Here is a 25,429-nt window from a genome sequence, read left to right as displayed (position 1 = left end):
TGGCCCAGTGGGTTAAAGCCTCTGCCTTCGGCTCAGGTCACAATCCCAGGGTCCTGGGATCCAGCCCCGCATCGGGGCTCTCTGCTCAGTGGGGAGCCTGCTTCCCCCCTCTCTCTGCTTACCTCTCTGCCTACTTGTGATCTCTCTCTGTCAAATAAATAAATAAAATCTTAAAAAAAAAAATCTTGCAAACTAGAAAGGAATAGAATAAAATATTCAAAGTACTAAAAGAAAAAGACTGCCAAGAAAGAATATTATATCTGTCAAAACTGTCCTTTTTTTAAAAAATATTTTTTTCATTTATTTGATGGAGAGAGATCACAAGTAGGCAGAGAGGCAGGCAGAGAGAGATGGGGAAGCAGGCTCTCTGCTGGGGCTCAATGTGGGGCTCAATCCCAGGACCCTGAGATCGTGACCTGAGCCAAAGGCACAGAATTAACCCACTGAGCCACCCAGGCACCCCACAACTGTCCTTTAAGAATAAGAAATCAAGATTTTCTCAGATAAGTCAAAGCTGAGGGAATTCATAACCACTGGATCTGCCTTAAAGAAACACTGAAGTTTCTACAAGTTGAAGTGAAAGAATGATGAATAGCAACACAAAACCATACCAAATATAAAATTCCCTAGTAAAGGAAATATAAAATACAATAATACAATTTATTGTCTATAGAGTATACATAAAGGGAAATGAAAGGAAATGAAAAAAAAATAAAATACATCACTACAAAAAATATAAACATGAAGAGAAACATCAAGAGAGGAAAAGAGAACAAAAAATTTTAAGACAGAAAGAAAACAAATGAAAAAATGATAATTGTTCTTTGCTATTCATAATTACTTTAAATGTAACTTGATTAAGTACATTATTTAAAAGACATGGATTTCCTGAGTTGATTAAAAAAAATAAGATTCAACCACATGCTGTGTACAAGAGATTCACTTTAGATCTAGGACACTTGTGATCTCTGCCTGTCAAATAAAGAAAATCTTTTTAAAAAAAAAAGAATAAGAGATCCAATACCCCCACATTTAATAGTTAATAGAACAACCAGATAGAAAATCAATAGGGAAACAGAAGATTTGAACCACACAGTAAGCCAATTAAACCCATTTGGACCCAGACATTTGTAGAATACTCCATCTATCAGCAGAATATACATTGTTCTCAAGTATACATGAAACCTTTTCCAAAACAGACCATATGTTATGTCACAAAACAGTCCTAACAAACTGAATAAAACTGAAAGCATACAATGTATTCATTCTCATTGACCACAGAAAAATCCACAAATATGTGGAAATTAAACAATACAACTAATAAATCAAAGAAGAAATCACAAGAGAATTTAGAAACTATCTGGAGACAAATGAAAATGAAAACACTACATACCAAAACATATGGGTCTCATAAAAGCACTATTAAAAATGTATAGTGATAGATGATAACATTGAAAAAATAGATCTCAAATCAACAACCTATCCTTATACCTCAAGGGTGTAGAAAAAGAAGAAAAAACTCAACCCAAAGTTATCAGAATTAAGTAAATAATAAGGATTTTAGAGTAGAGATCAATGAAAAAAGAATAGAAAAACAATACAAAAAATCAATGAAACTAAGAGTTGGGTTTTGAAGAAATCAACAAAATTGATAAACACTTAGATTAACTGAGAAAAAGAGAGGAGACACAAATAGCTAAAGCTAGAAATGAAAGAGGAGACATTACAAATAATGTCATGGAAATAAAATAAGTTATGACAATACTATGAACAATTATATGCCAAAAAATTGGATAACCTAGAAGAAATGGATAAATGATTAGAAATGAAACAACCTACCAGGATTGAGTAATGAAGAAATTAAAACTAAACAGACCTGTATCTAGTGAGGAGATTGAAGCTGTAGTTAGAAACTTCTCAACAAAGAAAGTCCAGGACAGGATGGCTACACTGGAGAATTCTACCAAACATTTAAATAATTAATGCTAATCCTTCTCAAACACTTCAAAAGAATTGAAGAGGAGAGGATGCTCCCAAATTCATTAAATAAGGCCACATGACCTAATATCAAAGCCGTACAAAGATATCACAAGGAACTGCAGACTAGAATCCCTGATTACTACTATTGTAAACATTCTCAACAAAATACTAGCAAACAGTAATTAACAGTGCATAAAAAGGATCACACATCATAACCAAGTGGAATTTATAACTGGAATGCAAGTCAGGTTGTTGAAAATCTAACTTATGAAAATCAATTAAAGTAATATATCACATTAACAAAATGGAGAATAAAACCACATAATTATCTCAACAGATGCAGAAAAAACATTTCACAAAATTCAACAGCCTTATGTTAGAAGCACTCAGCAAACTAGGAATAGAAGGAAACTATCTCAGGGCACCTGGGTTTCTCGGTGGGTTAAGCCTCTGACTTCAGCTCAGGTCATGACCTCAGGGTTCTGGGATTGAGCCCCACACCGGGCTCTCTGCAAGGCGGGGAGCCTGCTTCCCCCTCTCTCTCTGCCTGTCTCTCTGCCTACTTGTGATCTTTCTCTCTGTCAAATAAATAAATAAAATCTTAAAAAAAAAAAGAGGGAAACTATCTCAACATGATAAAGGCCATATGTAAAAAGCCTATATCTAATATCATACTCAATGGGGAAATATTGAAAACTTTTCCTTTGAGATCAGGAACAAGGTAAGCACGCCCACTGTAGCCACTACTACTCAACACAGTACTGGTAGTTCCAGCCAGAGTAATTAGACAAGAAAAAAAAAATTAAAAGCATACAAACTGGAAAAGAAGCAAAATTATATTTTTATTATATTATTTATTTATACATAATGTTATTATTATTACTAGTTTATGGATGACATGATCTTATTCATAGAAATCTGTAAGGATTCCACATATAAATAGCTATTAGAACTGCTAAACAAGTACAGCAAAGATACAGGATAAAAAACACTCAAAAATCAGTTGTTTCTATCCATTGAAAATAAGCAATCTGAAAAGGAAATTTAAAAAAGAATCCTGTTTATTATAGCATTGAAGGAATAAAATATTTAATAAGGAGGTGAAAGACTTGTATCTTAAATACTACCAAAACATTGTTAAAGAAATCAAAGATCAAATAAATGGAAAGACAACTGTGCTAGTAGATTATAAGATAAAATATTGTTAAAATGTTCATGCTAAGCAAAGTTAAAATGTTCACATTACTAAGTGGGGTATGTTGATGATCAGGGGAGGCCTGTTAAACAAGGAAAGATGCATGTTTTCACTTACTGAATGAGTGGGATACCCAACCAACCTCCTGTCAGTTTCCCTGGGACCTCTCTTCCTCCCGTTATCAGTGTCTTTGCTTTTGATATATACTTGGAGTCATTTCCGTGCTTTACAGTTTTCTTCTCTTGTACCTGTCTTGGGCTAGAATCTCTTTTTAGTCTTTTCACTATTTACCTTTCAGAAAATCCTCATGGTTTCTGATTTACAGAATATATCCCTTCTTGTTTTTTAACAGAATTATGAGTTGCTTTTAACACCCTTTAGATTATTTATTAAAAGTGGAGGGAGGAAGATGTGGCTTCTGTCTTATGCTCAGTCTGCTATGAGGAATTGGAAGGCTTCGAGTTTTGACTCTCTTCTAATGAATAAACAGAGAAAATGTTATCAGGCTCTCCATCAAACTCGGATGCCTGACATGTAATGAGGAAAGACTCAATAAATGTTTTTGGAATGTTGGATAAATTATTATTCCCCCAATTAAGATTGTAAATCTGGTACAGAGTCAACATGTAGTTAAACCTCTCATTTTTTACTGTGCAAAAGCTTTTGATCTTGATGAAATCTCAATAGTTCATTTTCGCCCTTGCTTCCCTTGCCTTTGCCGTTGTTCCTAGGAAGATGTTGCTGCGGCTGAGGTCGAAGAGGTTGCTGCCTGCGTTCTCCTCAAGGATTTTGATGGATTCCTTTCTCACATTGAGGTCCTTCATCCATTTGGAGTCTATTTTCGTGTGTGGTGTAAGGAAGTGGTCCAATTTCATTTTTCTGCATGTGGCTGTCCAATTTTCCCAGCACCATTTATTGAAGAGGCTGTCTTTTTTCCATTGGACATTCTTTCCTGCTTTGTCGAAGATTAGTTGACCATAGAGTTGAGGGTCGATTTCTGGGCTCTCTATTCTGTTCCACTGGTCTATGTGTCTGTTTTTGTGCCAGTACCATGCTGTCTTGATGATGACAGCTTTGTAATAGAGCTTGAAGTCCGGAATTGTGATGCCACCAACTTTGGCTTTGTTTTTCAATATTCCTTTGGCTATTCGAGGTCTTTTCTGGTTCCATATAAATTTTAGGATTATTTGTTCCATTTCTTTGAAAAAAATGGATGGTATTTTGATAGGGATTGCATTAAATGTGTAGATTGCTTTAGGTAGCATAGACATTTTCACAATATTTATTCTTCCAATCCAGGAGCATGGAACATTTTTCCATGTTAACAAAACCAAAAGACAGCTGACAGAATGGGAGAAGATATTTGCAAACGACATATCAGATAAAGGGCTAGTATCCAAAATCTATAAGGAACTTAGCAAACTCAACACCCAAAGAACAAACAATCCAATCAAGAAATGGGCAGAGGACATGAACAGACATTTCTGCAAAGAAGACATCCAGATGGCCAACAGACACATGAAAAAGTGCTCCACGTCACTCGGCATCAGGGAAATACAAATCAAAACCACAATGAGATATCACCTCACACCAGTCAGAATGGCTAAAATTAACAAGTCAGGAAATGACAGATGCTGGAGAGGATGTGGAGAAAGGGGAACCCTCCTCCACTGTTGGTGGGAATGCAAGCTGGTGCAACCACTCTGGAAAACAGCATGGAGGTTCCTCAAAATGTTGAAAATAGAACTACCCTATGACCCAGCAATTGCACTACTGGGTATTTACCCTAAAGATACAAACATAGTGATCCGAAGGGGCACGTGTACCCGAATGTTTATAGCAGCAATGTCTACAATAGCCAGACTATGGAAAGAACCTAGATGTCCATCAACAGATGAATGGATCAAGAAGATGTGGTATATATACACAATGGAATACTATGCAGCCATCAAAAGAAATGAAATCTTGCCATTTGCGACGACGTGGATGGAACTAGAGCGTATCATGCTTAGTGAAATAAGTCAATCGGAGAAAGACAACTATCATATGATCTCCCTGATATGAGGACATGGAGAAGCAACATGGGGGGGTAGGGGGATAGGAGAAGAATCAATGAAACAAGATGGGATTGGGAGGGAGACAAACCATAAATGACTCTTAATCTCACAAAACAAACTGGGGGTTGCTGGGGGGAGGTGGGATTGGGAGAGGGGGAGCGGGCTATGGACATTGGGGAGGGGAGGCGAACCATAAGAGACTATGGACTCTGAAAAACAACCTGAGGGTTTTGAAGGGTCAGGGGTGGGAGGTTGGGGGAACAGGTGGTGGGTGATGGGGAGGGCACGTTTTGCATGGAGCACTGGGTGTTGTGCAAAAAGAATGAATACTGTTACGCTGAAAAAATTAATAAAAAGGGAAAAAAAAAACTCTCATTTTTTAGTTTTCTAAGTTTTAAGATGGAGATAATTTTAGTAAAGTTGTTAGGTGGATTAATTTAAATAATATATATAAAATTCTTGGCATAGTGCTAGCCATATAGTAAGCACAGACAAATGTATTTTTATTACCATTATGAGATACCAATCATCCAGTTTTTAACTTCAGGTTCATTCAGAGCAAAACTGGACTTATGATCATTTAGCTAAACACAATTTTATGCCATATGCTATTATAGGCATCGCAGAATCAGTAATGAGCATATTGACAATATGATTTATTGATGATTGAAGAAATAGAAAAGTGAACTCATCTAAATGCTGACCACCAAAGCACTCATTTGTGAAATCAAAGAGGAGAAAATTTCAGAACGTAACAGAACACCTCATTAAAGCAGATATAAATATAATCAAATATAAACTCTGAAATTTCCTGAGAGGAAATTTCTGAAAGTTTTTTCAGAGCTCATATTTGCAATCTTAAAAGGCAAATTAGCTTAAGATAAGAGATTCAAAAAAGTGGAATTCTCATGGTATAATTCTAAACTTCTTTAAAGAAAGGAAAAAGTTCATTGAATTCTGCCTCTGAAACCAATAGTACACTATATGCTTATTAACTGAATTTAAATAAAATAAAAAATAAATTAAAATTTAAAAAGGAAAAAGGCAATAGATGTAAATATATAGCCACCAAAGAATCTCTCCAATGAACTAGGATTTTAAAAGAATATGAAATGAGTTAATATAGATAGATTTATAAATGTGCTTTCTTTTAATCTAACTATAACCCTATAAGATGGGCATTTTTTTATTTGTTTATTTACAGCATAACAGTGTTCATTGTTTTGGCATCACACCCAGTGCTCCATGCAGTACGTGCCCTCCCTATTACCCACCACCTGGTTCCTCAACCTCCCACCCCCACACCCCTTCAAAACCCTCTGGTTGTTTTTCAGAGTCCATAGTCTCTCATGGTTCATCTCCCCTTCCAGTTTCCCTCAACTCCCTCTCTTCTCCATCTCCCCATGTCCACCGTCTTCTTTGTTATGCTCCACGAGTAAGTGAGACCATATGATACTTGACTCTCTCTGCTTGACTTATTTCGTTCAGCATAATCTCTTCCAGTCCCATCCATGTTGCTACAAAAGTTGGGTATTCATCCTTTCTGATGGAGGCATAATACTCCATTGTGTATATGGAGCACATCTTCCTTATCCATTCATCCGTTGAAGGGCATCTTGGTTCTTTCCACAGTTTGGCGACCGTAGCAATTGCTGCAATAAACATTGGGGTACAGATGGCCCTTCTTTTCACTACATCTGTATCTTTGGGGTAAATACCCAGCAGTGCAATTGCAGGGTCATAGGGAAGCTCTATTCTTAATTCCTTCAGGAATCTCCACACTGTTCTTCAAAGTGGCTGCACTAACTTGCATTCCCACCAACAGTGTAAGAGGGTTCCCCTTTCTCCACATCCTCTCCAACTCACGTTGTTTCCTGTCTTGCTAATTTTGGCCATTCTAACTGGTGTCAGGTGGTATCTCAATGTTGTTTTAATTTGAATCTCCCTGATGGCTAGTGATGATGAACATTTTTTCATGTGTCTGATAGCCATTTGTATGTCTTCGTTGGAGAAGTGTCTGTTCATATCTTCTGCCCATTTTTTGATATGATTATCTGTTTTGTGTGTGTTGAGTTTGAGAAGTTCTTTATAGATCCTGGATATCAACCTTTTGTCTGTACTGTCATTTGCAAATATCTTCTCCCATTCCGTGGGTTGCCTTTTTGTTTTGTTGACTGTTTCCTTTGCCGTGCAGAAGCTTTTGATCTTGATGAAGTCCCAAAAGTTCATTTTTGCTTTTGTTTCCTTGGCCTTTGGAGACATATCTTGAAAGAAGTTGCTGTGGCTGATATCGAAGAGGTTACTGCCTATGTTCTCCTCTGGGATTCTGATGGATCCCCGTCTCACGTTGAGGTCTTTTATCCATTTCGAGTTTATCTTTGTGTACGGTGTAAGAGAATGGTCAAGTTTCATTCTTCTACATATCGTTGTCCAGTTTTCCCAGTACCATTTATTGAAGAGACTGTCTTTTTTCCATTGAATATTTTTTCCTGTTTTGTCGAAGATTATTTCACCATAGAGTTGAGAGTCCATATCTGGGCTCTCCACTCTGTTCCACTGGTCTATGTGTCTGTTTTTATGCCAGTACCACGCTGTCTTGGTGATCACAGCTTTGTAGTAAAGCTTGAAATCGGGTAACGTGATGCCGCCAGTTTTGTTTTTGTTTTTCAACATTTCCTTAGCAATTCGGGGTCTCTTCTGATTCCATACAAATTTTAGGATTATTTGCTCCAGCTCTTTGAAAAATACCAGTGGAATTTTGATCGGAATGGCATTAAAAGTATAGATTGCTCTAGGCAGTATAGACATTTTAACAATGTTTATTCTTCCAATCCAAGAGCATGGAACAATCTTCCATCTTTTTGTGTCTTCTTCAATTTCTTTCATGAGTGTTCTGTAGTTCCTCGAGTACAGGTCCTTTACCTCTTTGGTTAGGTTTATTCCCAGGTATAAGATGGGCATTTTTAATTCTATTCCTAATGTAGGACTGAAGTGCAGATAAAGAATGATATGATGATTTTTCTCAAAACTTAAAAAAATCAAAAAGAATAAGGACGCCAAAATCTTTAGTGAAAAACATTAAAAGGAGATGCCATGAGGGAGAGAATTTAAGGCTGAAAGATTTCAAAACAGAGATACAAATGTTCACAATTATCAAATAGATATTAAAGTATCACAGGTAAAAGGAGGTTACTGGTATTTAGCTAAGAGATAAAATCTATATTTACCTGCAATCATGGCAAGTTAGTTCATTATATTTTTTTGGCAAGAGTTCTGGGATTGAAGTCAGGAGACAGTTCCAAGTTTCTATTTTGCCAGAGGTACAGTCATGATTAACTAGGTTAACTCATTTGAACCTCAATTCATTTACTCAGCAAACATTTATTGAGCAATTCCAACTAGCAATTACTCTGCTACATCTTGGAGTTGAGACAGGTGCAGAGTAAGAAGGGCAGTAAAGCTAGACATAATAAATGCCCTTAAAGTATTAACAACTTCCTGGGGCAAAAGCAATAAATAATGCCAGCATAATTATGTAATAAATACTATAAATTTATAAAGTCATGAGTACATAGGAAAGATGATTAATACTGTCTATCCTGGTTAAAGTTTCTATAGGTGTGGTGACATCTGAACTATGTCTTTAAGAGAGAATAGAAACCTAGAAATTGAAGAAGAAATATTTAAAACAAAATAGGAAATACAGGAAAAGCCCAAGTAGTGAAAGAACAGAGATTATTTGAAAAACAGCAAGATTATCTGTGTAGGTGGAACAGGATAGAAATATGACAAACATTGGGAGATGCAATTGTATTTTAAAATGTAGCATAAGGACATTAAATTTTAGAGGGTTGATTCCAGTATCCATGTAAAAAATAGACTTAGTAACAAAGAAATTTGTTAGAAAGCTGATTTCAGGGGCACCTGGGTGGCTCAGATGGTTAAGCCTCTGTTCAGGTCATGATGCCAGGGTCCTGGGATCAACCCCAGATCAGGCTCCCTGCTCAGTGGAGAGCCTGCTTCTCCCTCTCCCTCTGCTGCTCCCCCTGCTTGTGCTCTCTCTCTCTTTCTGACAAATAAATAAATAAAATCTTGAAAGAAAGAGAGAAAGTAAGCAAGAGAGAGAGAAAGCAAAAAGAAGAAAAAAGAAAATTTGAAAAGAAGGAAAGAAAACAAAGAAGAAATCAAGCTGATCTCAGAAAAAAAAAAAAAGAAAGCCTAATAGCTGGAAAGAAGGAAACAAAAGATCACAGACACACTTTGGAGAAGTTTAAGAGGAGAATCAATAAGATGTGGGCATAAGGGAAAATGAATTTTCTGATTTTATTTTCTAAGTTTCTAGTTTGGATAAACGTATGTGCTAACATTGTTATTTGAAATGAGAAGAAAAGTCTTGGGGTTAAAAACAATGAAATCACCTTTTCAAAAGTCAAGTGTGAGATTCCTAAAAATAAACATGCATCAAGTATACACAGCTGGCAGGTTTGGTGCTCAAGAGAGAGTTTTGTCTGGAGGCAATAGGGAACGGCTCTATAGTTAATCAATTTTCAAGCTTATTCTATTAAAAAAAATCTCCTGCCCCACTGCACCATCACTTTTCCATTACTCTCTTTCCTGTCCTTTCCAGTAAGTTGTTTACATTTGCATGAATCAAACCCTATTTCTTGCATTACTCTTCTCAAGTATCCTGAGCAGGCTTATGTTATTCTCACTTTTCAATTTTTTTTTTTTCAGGGTTTTGTTTCAGACTGTCTTCTCTTTTTACTCTACATACCCCTTCTGGGAAAGCTCACCAACTGTCATTGTAGCCAGGGTGATCTTGAAATATGTATAACCATTTCCACCTCCAAAAGAGCTCAGTAAATTCCCACGAAACAGATCCTCCAACAAATAATGATTATAAAGTCTAAGGGGAAACCCAAAACCACCTAGAGGAAGACACGGGAACACAGCAAACAAAAGCAGTCAGACTCTCCTTGGGAGTTGACACTTAGAAGAAAAGATGTTAAGATTAGTTTCTCATTCTTATGGCTTTGAGGTGAGGCCACAGTACCTTCAAAGCTAAAACTCTAGGGCAACTGGGTGGCTTGTCTATTGAGTGAACTACTCTTCCACTCAGGTCATGAACTCAGGGTCTTGAGATCAAGCCTGCTTAGGGTCCTCCGTCTCCTTCTCCCTCTACTCCTGCTCCCTGTGTTTGTGCACATGCATTTTCTCTCCTGGGGGCATGGCAGGGGTGGTAAAAACAAAACCCCTGTCATCCTTTTAGCCCAAAAAATGAAAAAGAGTTTAGGTTAACCACAGCCACCTAAAAGTTGCAGGGGGAGACTCTTATAAAGAAGAGGTCCAGAGAAAGGTGTCAGGGGGGACTGGAGGGTGCAGCTGTAAGACAAAAGTAAGACAAAAGTCAGGCAAAATTGGAAAATAGCGTGAGTATACACGCTATTAAATGTTTGCTGGAATTTAATGTGAGTATACACTAATGAAATATTTGCTGGAATTTAAATTAAGAATAAAAATGGAAATAGTTGTGTTTCTATTTTTATTCTTAGTGCTCTTATTTTTTTAAAAAACTTATTTTTCATGTTAATATAATGACATGGGTTGCTGTTTTAGCTTATTTTACTGAAATGCAAAATTTTCATAGTTGAATACTACAAATTATTATTTGATCCTTTTTTTTTTTGCTTTTAGTTATCTCTTGAAAACTATATCTAAGGTTTTTCGTGCCTTTTAGAAACAAGGTATAGGGTTTTTTAATTAATCTTGATTCACTAATATTTGTGATGTAAATTTATTATGCTATTTGCTTTACTGAAATAAACTGATTTTTTTCTCATCTTCAGATAGTACTGTTGCTCAGAAGAATTTCTAGTTAGAATGCTTTGTGAATGGAGAAGGTAACTGTGGATGTGGTAGAAACAGGAAGAGAACTGGAATTAGAAGTGGAGCCTGAAGATTTGACTCTATTGTGGCAATCTCCCAATAAAACTTTAATGGAAGAGGAGTTGCTTCTTATGGACAAACAAAGAAAGTGGTTTCTTGAGATGGAATCTACTCCTGGTGAAGATACTATGAAGACTGTAAAATGACAATAAAGCATTTAGAATATTATATCAACTTAGCTTAACGCAGCAATAGGGGTTGAGAGGCTTGACTCGAATTTTGAAAGAAATTCTACTGTGGGTGAAATGCTATCAAACAGATAGCGATGAAGGGAAGAGCTGACTGGTGTGGCCAACTTCACTGCTGTCTTATTTCAAGAAATTGCCAAACTTCAGCAACCAACACCCTGATCAGCAAGCAGTCAGGAACTTTTAGGCAAGACCCTCCACTAGCCAAATGATATCAATTTCTGAAAGCTCAGGTGATGGTTAGCATTTTTTAGCAATATTTTTTTAAATTAAGGTATGGTATGTACATTGTTTTAGGCATAATGTTATTGCATATTTAATAAACTACATCATAGTGAAGTATAACTTTTGTATGCACTGAGAAACAAACAAACAAAATTATTTGACTCCCTTTGCTGCAGTGTTTGCTTTATTATGGTGGTCTGAAACCAAACCCAAAATATCTCTGAGGTGTACTTCTTCAAGACTAACAGAAAACAACACTGTAGCAATAGTAAGTCTTCTCTATCAATAATTACTTTAAATGTAAATAGTTTAAACTCCCCCATCAAAAGACATAAAATGGTTGAACAGATAACAAAAGAAAAAGAAGACTCAACTATGCCCTGTCTACAAGAAAGTCACTTTAGATTTAAGGAAGCACAGAAGCTGAAAGTGAAGTGATAGAAAAAGATATCTGACGCAATTGGTAACCAAAGGAGAACAGGGGTGGTTGCGCGGATATCAGACAAAATAGAATTTAAGTAAAAAAGTCACAAGAAACAAAAAAGGACATTATATAACAATAAAAGCATCAATTGACCAGTAAGATAGAAAAATTATAAATATATATTATATGTGTGTATCCAACATCAGAGTGCCTAAATATATAAAGTCAACATTGACAAAACAGAAAGTATCTATGGCAATCAATAGGAACATTTAATACCTCATTTTAAATAATGGAACAGATGGAATTTCAATAAAAAAATTTTTTTTTAAATGGAGAACTTGGGGGCGCCTGGATGGCTCAGTGGGTTAAGGCCTCTGCCTTCAGCTCAGGTCATGATCCCAGGGTCCTGGGATCAAGTCCCGCATCGGGCTCTCTGCTCAGCAGGGAGCCTCTTTCCCCCCTCTCTCTGCCTGACTCTCTGCCTGCTTGTGATCTCTCTCTCTGTCAAATAAATAAATAAAATCTTAAAAAAAATAATAATAATAAAAAAAAATAAATGGAGAACTTGAACAGGCAAACAAACCTAATAATATATATAGAACATTTACAACAGCAAAATATACATATCTCTTAAAGGTACACACATCTTTCTCCAAGATATATCTGATGTTAGGTGACAAAATAAAATCCTAACAAATTAGGGAGGATTGAAATCATACTGAGTACCTTTTCTCCCATGATAGAATGAAACCAGAAATCATCAGCAAAAGGAAAACTAGAAAATTTACAAGTGAAAATTAAACAACACATTCTTAAACAACAATGGGTCAAAGAAGAATTTAAGGAAATAATTAGAAAATACCTCAAGACAAACAAAAATGAAAACACAACATATAAAAAGTTACGGAATGCAGAAAAAAATAGTACTGAGAGAACTTCATAGCACCTACATTAAAAAATAAAGCTCTCAAATAAACCATCTAACTTTACATGTCAGTGAGGTAGAAAAAAGAAAAAAACTAAGATCAAAATTAGCAGAAGGAAGGAAATAACAAAAGTCAGAGCAGAAATAACAAATAAAATAGAAAAACAATAGGAAAAACCAATAAAACTAAAAGTTGGTTACTTGAAAAGATTAAAAAATTGATAAACCCTTAGACTAAGAAAAAAGAACATATTCAAATGAGTTTTTAAAAGAGACATTATCATTGATGCCACAGAAATAAAAAGGATTGGGCTCAGTTGATTAAGCGTCTGACTCTTGGTTTTGGCTCAGGTCATGATCTCAGGGTTGTGAGATGAGCCCAAAGTCAGGCTTAGCTAGGAGTTAACTTAAGATCTCTCCCTCCGGGGCGCCTGGGTGGCTCAGTGGGTTAAGCCGCTGCCCTCGGCTCAGGTCATGATCTCAGGGTCCTGGGATCGAGTCCCGCATTGGCTCTCTGCTCAGCGGGGAGCCTGCTTCCCCCTCTCTCTCTGCCTGCCTCTCTGTCTACTTGTGATCTCTCTCTGTCAAATAAATAAATAAAATCTTAAAAAAAAAAAAAAAAAAGATCTCTCCCTCCACCTTTCCCACATGCATGCATGCGCTCTTTCTTTCTCTCTCTCTTAAAAAAAAAAAAAAGAAAGAAAAAAGAAAAGAAAAAAAAGAAAGGAAAGAAAAGAAAAAGAAAAAGAAATGAAAAGTAAAAAGGATCATTAGTGGGGCACCTGGGTGGCTCAGTGGATTAAGCTGCTGCCTTCGGCTCAGGTCATGATCTCAGGGTCCTGGGATCAAGCCCCACATTGGGCTCTCTGCTCCGCAGGGAGCCTGCTTCCTCCTCTCTCTTTGCCTGCCTCTCTGCCTACTTGTGATCTCTCTCTCTGTCAAATAAATAAATAAAATCTTTAAAAAAAAAAAAAGGATCATTAGAAACTACTATGAAAGACCAGTTTTTAGAGACTATTACACCAACAAACTGGATAACTTAATAGAAATGGATAAATTACTAAAAACATACAATGTAGCAAGACAAAATATACAAAATATATGTAACATACAAAGTGTGTATATATATACATATATGTATATACATATATGTATATATATACATATATATACACATACAGTATATTTTTATATACATGTATATATGTATATTTATATACATTTTACATTTTTTACATTTACATTTACATTTATACATTTATACATATACATTTATACATATACATTTTACATTTTTTACATTTACATTTACATATATACAATTTATATACATTTATATATGTATATTTAAATATACAGTATATTTTTTCACAAGTTTTGGAGATTAGGACCTGGACATCTCCCTTTGAGGGCTGTTATTCTGCCTATCTGTGAATTTATTAGGTAAATGGCAAGGTGGTATTAAGGTTGCAAATAGAGTTGCTAATCAGATTACCTAAAGAGATTATCCTGGTTCACCCAATGGGATCACAAGGGTCCTTTAAATGTGGAAGGGGGAAGCATAAGAGTCAGTGTTCACCTGATGCAGTCTGAGACTTTTGGACCCACCACCAGCTCTGCATATGAAAGAAAGCCTTAAGCCACCGACTTCTGGCAGCCTGCAGAAGCAGGAAAAGGCAAGGAAATGGACTGTTACCTACAGCCTCCAGAAAGGAACACAGCCTTGCCAGCACCTTGATTGTAATACACTGTGACCCATTTCGGACTTCTGAACTTCAGGACTCTAAGATTATTACAGAACTCTAATAAATTAGTTTTTTATGCCATTAAAGGCACACATGTGCACACACACATCTACATATCTGCGTTTGCGTGTCAGTGTCAGCTGGTGATAAATGCTATGAAAAAAATAAATTTGATCAATGAGTTATGAGTGGGAAAGGGTATTTTATATGGGGTGGTCAGGGATAAGGTAATGTTTAAACAGAAATGTGAATGAAATGAAGGAGCAAGGTATCTGGAAGTAGAACATTCAGAAGAGAAAATAGCAAGTAGAAACTTCTCCAAGTCAGATGTTTGCTCAACATTTTGACAAATTAGCAAAAGTCTAATATGGCTGATGGTTAATATGGAAAGTGAGTCAGAGGAAACCAGCAGGATATGAATATTACTGATGGTTACATAAGGGGTGGTTATTTTGATTGCTCTGGAAGGGGGGAGTGCAATGAAGGCAAAAGGGGAGGACTTTTACTTCCACCTTATTATTTACATTTTTTGATAATGATGCATTACCATTGCCTCAAGAATTTTTGTTACAACAAAATGGTATGAGAAATCTGAAGTCAGAAATGACACATGTAGGGCGCCTCGGTGGCTCAGTGGGTTAAGCCACTGCCTTTGGCCCAGGTCATGATCTGCAGGTCCTGGGATTGAGCCCCACATCGGGCTCTCTGCTCAGCAGAAAGCCTGCTTCCCCCTTTCTCTCTGCCTGCTGCTCTGCGTACCTGTGATCTCTCTCTCTCTCTCTCTCTGTCAAATAAATAAATAAATAAATCTTAAAAAAAAAAAAAAGAAATGACACATGTAAAGATGAAGAATGTATCAGCAGGGTTTATGTGATGTAGTTGGTTTAGTCCAAAACTTGAGGGAAAGTGGTAAGGAAAAAAATCAAACTATGCTGTTATTATTTATTTAGCTTTTCAATTTTTATTTTATTTAAATTCAATTAATTAACATATTATGCTGTTGTTATTTTAAGAGGTCTCATATCTATTTGCACTCTGATACATTTCTGAGTTTATACATGTTAATAATATCATGTGTACATGTGTGTGCCCATGCACCTAAACCAGTTTAGGATCCTATGGTTGCTTGATACTGAGTTACTTGGTCTGAAGGTGAATTTTTTAAAAACACAGAATGAGGAAGATCACTGAATCCCTACCTACCAGAACATCTGGAGGGTACTAATATTATAGAAAACCACAGTTACTATAGCAATGTGGAGTAGAATTGAGAGCATGGGATTTGGAATCAGACTGCCTCAGTTCAGACCTTGGCTCCACTACTTAACAGCTTTGGGACCAAGAAGGATTCATTTACCCTCTCTGTGTCTCAGTTTTTTCATCTGTAAAAGAGAGATATTAGCATCAGGAGGTGGAATTGTGGTAAGTAACAAAACCACTAAAGCATGGCTAGAACAGATTCTGACATATAAGTGCTCAATAAATGTTAACTTCTATTGTTATTCTAGCTCTCTGGTCCAGATCATTAGACTGCAATTAACATACTTTGACACACTAACTTGCAAATGTGCTACAAAGGACCATTCTGGCAATTTTAATTGTTTCAACCAGATTGATGTGTAAATGAGATCATTGTAACCCTCAATGTTTAAAAGCAGAAAGAAAACAATGAATACTGTTACACTGAAAAGAAATTTAAAAAAAAAAAGGCAGAAAGAACCCAGCATACCATATTACCCTTAGACTTGCATTCACCATTACCTTTTACTTGTGACTGCTTCTCTGCTTAAATATTACTCAAATCTTTCATCAGAATAGACCTTATCCGTAATCTCTGAAAACAAACAAACATGTTCTCTGGACTGTAAGGAACTGTCCCTGCTCCCCTTCCCCCCAGGGGACTTAAAAACAAGTCCTGGAAACCAGCTCCAGGTGTGGAGGCCAAAAAAACAAGGCTGTACCCACCTGAGTCTAGCTCTGACATAAGTACAGCCATCTTGGCAAAGCAAAAGCTGGCATCTTGGACTGTAAGAGTGGGTTAGCATAAGAATAGACGTCTTGAAGGCCGGGAAGCCATTTTCCTGGGCGTCCCTAACTGGCCACACTGCTTACGTGACTTGAGATAAGAGAAACTAGCTAAAACCTGGGAAAACAACTTAATCATATACCACCAGGGCAGTTAGGTGGTGGCGCCACAGGGACCAGATGTTAATAAAAAACAAATAGTTAACTTGCAGAGATCCCAATCCTGCAAGACAGGAGTCTCCCTTGGTTTACAAATGTCCTAGTGATTTACAACAAAGAAGCCATCTTCTCAATAGTCCAATTTCCAGAGACAAATAGCTCAGTTCCTTGAGGCCTAAGGTCGCCCTCCCCACCATAAAACTGAATGAGGCTGAGGCGGAGGGAAAGGAAAATAAAGTTAAATTTCTTCTAAACCTAAATCTCACTTAACTGCCAGGGTGATGCCGGGGTGGCAAAAAGCTAAAGAAAGTTAAACTGTCAAAGTGGGGTGCAAGATATGTATGTAGCTATGAAAAAGTGCCTTGAAGATGCTATATAAACCCTTGGCTTTGAGTGCTCGGGGTCCTTGTTGAAACCCGCTGTGCCGGGCAAGATACTTGGACCCCAGCTAGCTGGAAATAAACCTCGCTGTGTGACTTGCATTATCGAGAGTGTTCTCTGTCTCATTGAGGGGTGGTCGACTCCGTACCCTAACAGGACAAAGTTAAAAGGGACCTTATATTTCATTTATTCTTCTCCTATCCCCCTAACCCCCCATGTTGCTTCTCCATGTCCTCATATCAGGGAGATCATATGATAGTTGTCTTTCTCCGATTGACTTATTTCACTAAGCATGATACCCTCTAGTTCCATCCACGTCATCGCAAATGGCAAGATTTTATTTCTTTTGATGGCTGCATAGTATTCCATTGTGTATATATACCACATCTTCTTTATCCATTCATCTGTTGATGGACAGCTAGGTTCTTTCCATAGTTTGGCTATTGTAGACATTGATGCTATAAACATTCGGGTACACGTGCCCCTTCGTATCACTATGTTTGTATCTTTAGGGTAAATACCCAGTAGTGCAATTGCTGGGTCATAGGGTAGTTCTATTTTCAACATTTTGAGGAACCTCCATGCTGTTTTCCAGAGTGGTTGCACCAGCTTGCATTCCCACCAACAGTGTAGGAGGGTTCCCCTTTCTCCGCATCCTCGCCAACAAGATGGGATTGGGAGGGAGACAAACCATAAATGACTCTTAATCTCACAAAACAAACTGGGGGTTGCTGGGGGGAGGTGGGGTTGGAGAGGGGGAGGGGGTTATGGACATTGGGGAGGGTATGTGCTATCGTGAGTGCTGTGAAGTGTGTAAACCTGGCGATTCACAGACCTGTACCCCTGGGGATAAAAATACATTATATGTTTATAAAAAAAAATAATTGGAAGGGGAGGCGAACCATAAGAGACTATGGACTCTGAAAAACAACCTGAGGGTTTTGAAGGGTCAGGGGTGGGAGGTTGGGGGAACAGGTGGTGGGTAACAGGGAGGGCACGTTTTGCATGGAGCACTGGGTGTTGTGCAAAAACAATGAATACTGTTACGCTGAAAAAATAAATAAAAAAGAAATAAATAAAAAATAAAAATGGAAATTAAAAAAAAAAGGGACCTTATATAACAATATTGCAACTGAGTCTGATTCCTGTGGTCTTTATTCAGCAACTAAGACTACAACTTTGAGGAAAACACTTAAAATACTGGTAAAAGACAGACATGTTTTGTTTTTTTATTTTTTCAATTTCTTCAAAACTTCCCTATGGGGGTTGAAAGGTTTTGACTTGGGTTTAAGGGTTTTCAATTACAAGCTGGATGACATTAGGGAAACTTCCCAACTTCCTTGAGTCTTGGTTTCTTCAACATTGTACTTAGGGAGTACTTTTTTCTGTCAATGAGAATCCTAATACAGTCTATATCCTTTAATGTCTTGCAGTTATAAGACAAAATCAAGACACAACATTATTACTTTTATTAACTTGCATATGAAAAAATTAAATGGCTTTCCTAAGACAGTAATTAGGTATTTGGTTCATGTTTTTTGACTGTTATTACAAATCTCTTTTCTACCAGCCTCTATTATTTAAATTATTAGAATAAAAAATGCTGTTCTTCAAAAGAAAAAATAATCAGTAGGTCAAGACCACAAAGTGATTCATAAAACTAATGAATCTGCTCTCTTTATAGGTCAGTTCCAGGAATTCATTTTATATACTATTCATTATACAGTGACTTATTTTAATGAAATTTATAAATATCTTTTGGTCCATCAAAAACCAAAAAGAAGATATCAAAAGATTTCTAAATTTTTTTAACATTAGTAAACTCCCAGCCGTCAGAATTTTCATCGAAGAAATTCCTTTTTCAAATTTAAAGACTTATTTAAATCAAGATATAGATCATTCTGTTAATATTTTAAGTATGCTTTAGTTGGAAACTCTAATTTGAAATACAGTGTTCTTTTCCAAAACTGGCTTAAACACAACAACAACAACAACAACCCCCCCCCAACTTATTTTAGTTTGGAAGCATGAAATTATTCCTACCTTGAATCCATTGCAGCATCTAGTTTCCCTTTCCTTGGAAGGTGTTTCTTCCACTGTCTTCTTCAAATGTTGATTTGAGTCCATCGTGGAATTACTGATAGCATGAGAGTGTTTCCAACTGTCCTTGCTGCTTGGTTTGAAATGATCACCTATGCAGGGAGGAAAAAGGAGAACTTATTTCACTTTAACAATATAGGATTCAAAAATAAGAAAAGCTGCAAGGTTGACCTCAATCAATAAACCCACTAATACTCATTCAGGGTCTTTAAAGTCATGAGCACTAGACTAGGTAAATGGTAGACACAAAGGGAGGGTAAACACACACACAGAGTGCTAGCTTTAGGGGGATTATATTTTAATTGGGAAGATAGATTTATAAAGAGAACTTGAAACAAGTAAATAGTATAGAGTCACATACTAGATGAGATAAAAAATTTAAATTACAAAAATTTTAAATATGTTTTACCTACCTACATTATAAAATTTAGGAAGGCAAATATAAGTTTAATTCATCTTTATAGTTTTATAAAGTGCCAAAGAGTGTCTTGCACATAGTAGACAGTCAAAATGGGTAGAAAAATCATGTAATGAACTGTAATTACCGTGGCTGAGCCTAGAAGTTTTCAAGGAAGAGATACCTCAAGAACCAGGTTTGAAATGCAGGTTGGATTTGATAAAGAAAGCAAAGCACACTCTAAGTACCTCTCAGACAGACTCTAGCCATGTCTGACCTTACCACCATCACGATCCTACTTTATTTTAATTTTGTTCATTTATTTTTGAAGAGAAAATGTATGCAGTTGAATATATGTAAAATATATGTAGTTGAAAGTATAAAATATCAAAAAGATATATATTAAAGATTCTTCCTCTAGCCCCTTTCCACCCAGTATCTAGTTTCTTATTTTGGGGACTAATACCAGTTTTCAGTGAATATGATCTAGAAATATGATATGTATTTTTAATTAAATACATAATGGGGCCATCTTGCGTCCCCGCGTGTGTGCACCTAATCTCAGCTGGTCCGCCCGAGACCCCCTGAGCGCCAACCCTAGTCTCCCGCGCGGTCCCATTTCCGCTCCAACAAGATGAAAGAAACTATCATGAACCAGGAGAAACTCGCCAAACTGCAAGCACAAGTGCGCATTGGTGGGAAAGGAACTGCTCCCCGAAAGAAGAAGGTGGTTCATAGAACAGCTACAGCAGATGATAAAAAACTTCAGTTCTCCTTAAAGAAGTTAGGGATAAACAATATCTCTGGTATTGAAGAAGTGAATATGTTCACAAACCAAGGAACTGTGATCCACTTTAACAACCCAAAGTTCAAGCATCGCTGGCAGCGAACACTTTCACCATTACAGGTCATGCTGAGACAAAGCAACTGGCAGAAATGCTACCCAGTATCTTAAACCAACTTGGTGCAGACAGTCTGACTAGTTTAAGAAGACTGGCTGAAGCTCTGCCCAAACAATCTGTGGATAGAAAAGCACCACTTGCTACCGGAGAGGATGATGATGATGAAGTTCCAGATCTTGTGGAGAATTTTGATGAAGCTTCCAAGAATGAAGCAAACTGAATTGAGTCAACTTCTGAAGAAGATAAAACTTGAAGAAGTTACTGGGAGCTGCTATTTTATATTATGACTGCTCTTTAAAATTTTGTTCATGGATCTGATAAAATCTAGATCTCTAATATTTTTAAGCCCAAGCCCTTGGACACTGCAGCTCTTTTCAGTTTTTGCTTATACACAATTCATTCTTTGCAGCTAATTAAGCTGAAGAAGCCTGGGAATAAAGTTTGAAACAAGATTAATAAAGTTCTTTGCCTAGGGAAAAAAAAATACATAATGGTTTCCTTTTTTAACACAAATGGCAGTATACCATTAACGCTGCTCTCAACCTTTTTATGCTATTTTATATACTTTATATTAATAAATGACTTCCTTAGTTTTCTTCTGATTGTAGATTATCCCATTATCCATAACATATCTAGCTAGTTACATATGGAAAACATTTAAGTTGTATCTAAGTATTTCACATTAGGACATTTTCTTAATATGTATGATATTATCTGTAGGACAAATTCTTATAAGTGGAATTTTGAGGTCAAAATGCAAGAGGGTATAATTTTGTAAGTTTTTGAGCCTCTATTTAATTTTTAATTTTTATTTTTTAAATTTATTCAAATTAGAGTTAGTTAACATACAGTATACTATTAGTATCAGGTGTACAACAAAGTGATTTAACATTTCCATACAATACCCAATGCTCATCACAAGGGCACTCCTTAATCCCTGTCACCTATTTAACCCATTCCCCATCCACCTCCAAATAAATCATCAGTTTGTTCTCTTTGGTGAAGAATCTGTTGCTTGGTTTACCTCTCTCTCTTTTTTCCCTTTGCTCGTTTGTTTTTTTTCCTAAATCCCACACAGGAGTGAAATCATATGGTATTTGCTTTCTCTGACTGACTCATTTCATTAAGCTCTATATAAAAGACTAGTAAAATGAACAATTTGTTCCTTAGATTTACTCTTTAATAGTGGGTTCTTCATTGAGGTTTAGAAAATGTATTCACACTCATACATGTCTGAATAATACATACTTATATATCTAAGATATTTATATATAGAAACACACGTAAGCATAGATAGATAATAATTAATAAGGCTACATAATTACATTGATTCTTATTATTTGTAGTACCCGTGTTCTATAAAGTTGCTGCAAACAGTGAAACCTGAACACTGTTCCCTATAGGGAACCTAACCCAATTTCCCATAGGGTTAGGTTCCTGTATATCTCTGGTCACAGCATTTTTACCAAACAACTTACAACCTTGTTTCTGTGTGCTTCTGTTTAAAGGCATCTAATTAAATTAAATTGTTGATCCATTAATTGTAAATTTATGGCCAACAGCACTATAGCTGATGCCTGAAGGAAGCTTCTGGAACTCATATATTCTTTCCATCATGTGCATCACGGCCTTCTTACACTTACGCACACTGACCAGTGCTTTACAGTACTCTTGGGAGCTGATTAAACAGCAAAATCATCCAAAAAAAAAAAAAAAGCACAAAAATGAAAAAGATATAGCATTCTCATTTACAATATGAAAGATAAAACAAGGATGCAGAGCCACATTTTACCTGACCTCAGCGGGGACCGTGTATGTTGAACAATTCTGATTTTTTGTCACTCTGTCAGGCATATGAATGACCACAAAAGAGCAGCATTGATTTGGGGGTTAAAAATAAATTTTTATTTCACAAATACTGAATCCATGAATAATGAGAGTCAAATACACATTTTATGTGTTAATTTATTCAATAAGGATTCATTGAGTCCCTATATTATAAATATATAAATACCATGAATATATATAATGCCAATTTAATGTACAATGCAGGATATAGAAATGATAAATATCTAAAGATATTATCACTTGTGTATATAAATATATGCATCAATGCAAAAATCCATAACTAAGTAAATCCTAGTTATTCCACTTTTTTGCATGTGCTCCAAACATGTCTGTACCTATTCAATTACTGAATGGAGTGAGGAAGAAATTATTAGTTGGGTGGTCCCAACATCATAAGCAGTTCTTTGATAAATTTCATGGTTGTTGTTTTTTTTCATGAATACCTCCTTCTGTATCCTTCCCCAGAATTTAAATGTTAGAAAGTCATTTTTTACCACTTAATTCTATTACTACAGATCTCTCTCTGAATGATTGACATGGTGTGTATATGCCCTTAGCTTTAATTTTATTTGTTTGGTTGGTTGGGTTTTTTAGCTACTGAACAAGAAGGCCATTACCTGACCAGTCTAGTCCTGTTTACTGCAACTGATTAAATGCTGATTATCCTTTCAGCCTTCTTCCTGTTTTATAACTATCATATCCACCTTCAGAATCTTTCAGAGGTCTCCTATAGTGTGTAGAATAAAATTCACATTTCCTATTTGAGGTTATTTACGAATAAACACAGCCCTTGTTTTTAGTCTTATTTCCCAAGACACCCATAAGCTCCTTCAGCCTTGTGGAATCACCTGTCCCTAGAATATCTTGCCCTTTTATATTCCTTCTTAAACTGTAATGTTCTTCCTCATCTCTTGGTTGTAATTCTGCCCCAAATCACCCTTCTTAGGTATTTCTCCAGTTACTCCCAGCTGAAAAAAAACCTCTCCACACTGTTGCTCCACTAGAGGATATAACTTGTAACATAGTCATTAATTTTCCCTATTATTTCCACTACGTACCAAGACAGGTCACTATTCCACATCTCTCTCCTAGATAATTGAGAAAAAAATATGTTGACAAAAAGTGGGAAATGTAGGCACTTTCCCCCCTCGTTTCTGAGAACAGCTAAATTATAATAGGAACTCCAGAGTAATTACAAAGTTGGAATATCAGTTTAGGTTTGGCTTTAAAACCCCACTTTCTACTTCATCATGACATTTTAAGCCTGACTAGGAGAATTTAACTTATATTTCTCTGGACATATTTTTTTCTTAGAGTCCCCAAAAAATGACATTTAAATAAATCTTGGAGAAATGATATGTTTATACAACAGGACCACAGGCATTCAGACTGAGCACTGCAATTCTTCCTTCAACAGAACAGCCCAGTTCTGCTTAGTTTGATTGGACTGGAGAGGAGAGCTGGATCTCACCAGCCTCTCCTTACCTGCATCAAGATTTTACTGTTTGAAAGCCACTGGAAAATAGTATAAGCCACGTGACCCAGTTTGTACTACGCATCCGTGGAACCAAGGAGGAAAAAAAAGAAAAACAAATTTACTAACTTTTTGACATTTTATGGATAGACTTTCTCCATTTTCTACCTTCCTTCGACAATGACAACTGTCTTGTAAGGGTAGCCACCTTCCTGAATTAGAGAAGGGAAATAATATTTATTAAATTCTTAGTTTTTGCCAGAAACCATGCTGAGCAATTTTTTTTCTCATTCGATCAAAGACAAAATTATCTAGAAAACTTATTTTTCCTCACTTTGAATCAGTCAAACAAGTTGAAACAGGAATGTAGAGGTGGGTAAATGACTTTGAGACACATCCCCGTTTCTTGATGTTTGCTAACTAACACTCTGCCCCATACTATCCAGTTAAGATGGAATCAAAAAAATAGGGAATAAATCTAATTATTCCATGTAGTTAGTGAAAATAATTGCCTTGTGGTGTATTTTGAGAAGGTAACCAGAGATCCATTTTTTAAACTTGAAGTTCCACTTACCTAGAAAGTAATAGGAACAGGGTTTCAAACTTTATTTTTAAATTACAAATGCCTTATTTTCTGTATTTTATCTTTAAGAGCATATAAACCTGAGATTCACCTATCTCCAGAAGGAATACTTAATGAGCTTTAAGGGCTTAAACATAAGTGTGCAAAAGACAGAAAGTATAAAATGTGTAATACTTATCATTTCCATCTGAAAAATTTTTCCCTTGAAATCTGTGGCAGTTTCTCACATAGAAGAAACCTTGAAATTACAGAATGTCAAAAGTTCTTACCTGGACTTAGAATCTTACAGCGGCATCTATAAGTCCATCCTTTATCTGTTGTTAAAGCCTCTCTTTAAATAGTTAGCTGGCTTTTTTTTTTTTTTTATCAGTTCAATGATGATTAACCATCTTACTAGGTCATTGTCCTAGGCAGATAAAAGCAAATTAACTAGCTATCCTAGCAGTCTGCTCCAGATTCTGGTATTTTTAAAGTTATATATTTTGTGCCAGTCTCAGTCTATTAACAACCAATGTTAGAGTTGGACCCCTCTGGGTGGTTCTCATTATGATTTCAAGACACCCCTCAGCAATAACCATCAGGGATCTTTGAAAAAATAAAGGTTTATTTCTTATAGAACCTGGAATTTACACAGCACACATGGGGCCACGGAGCAAGGTCATGGGTAGAAGGAGAGAGTTCAAAGCCTGGGGCTCTGCTTTTATTGGGGTTGAGATTAGGGCCCTAGCCAGCTCCCTCTCATTGGTAAATTTCAAATGTAAGAGTGAAAACATAAAACTCAGGAAAAGAAAAACATAAATGACCCAAATGGTCAGTTATTGAAGTTAACCAAGATTGCTAAAACAAAGATGCCTCAGTGCTGGGGACAGTGG

At 36.3% G+C, this 25,429-nt stretch overlaps 1 protein-coding gene and 1 pseudogene across 1 annotated transcript in view; one reads left to right on the top strand and one right to left on the bottom strand.

Moving 5' to 3' along the window:
- Positions 1-24,859, bottom strand: part of SLCO1B3 (solute carrier organic anion transporter family member 1B3) — a 61,917-nt gene extending 37,058 nt beyond the window's left edge. Inside the window, exons 1-2 of the mRNA XM_046013630.1 lie at positions 24,827-24,859; positions 19,297-19,445 (exon numbers count right to left, since the gene is read on the bottom strand). Coding sequence (XP_045869586.1) covers positions 19,297-19,380 — 84 coding nt within the window. The 5' untranslated portion in view covers positions 19,381-19,445; positions 24,827-24,859. The remainder of the gene's footprint in view (positions 1-19,296; positions 19,446-24,826) is intronic.
- LOC123947422 lies at positions 20,284-21,127 on the top strand (annotated as a pseudogene).
- Positions 24,860-25,429: the final 570 nt, after the last annotated feature.

This window comes from Meles meles, chromosome 7, assembly GCF_922984935.1.
Source record: "Meles meles chromosome 7, mMelMel3.1 paternal haplotype, whole genome shotgun sequence".
NCBI classification, from domain to species: Eukaryota; Metazoa; Chordata; class Mammalia; order Carnivora; family Mustelidae; genus Meles; species Meles meles.
The sequence above is the reverse complement of the archived record's forward strand: the minus strand, read 5'-3'. Positions and strand labels throughout refer to the sequence as shown.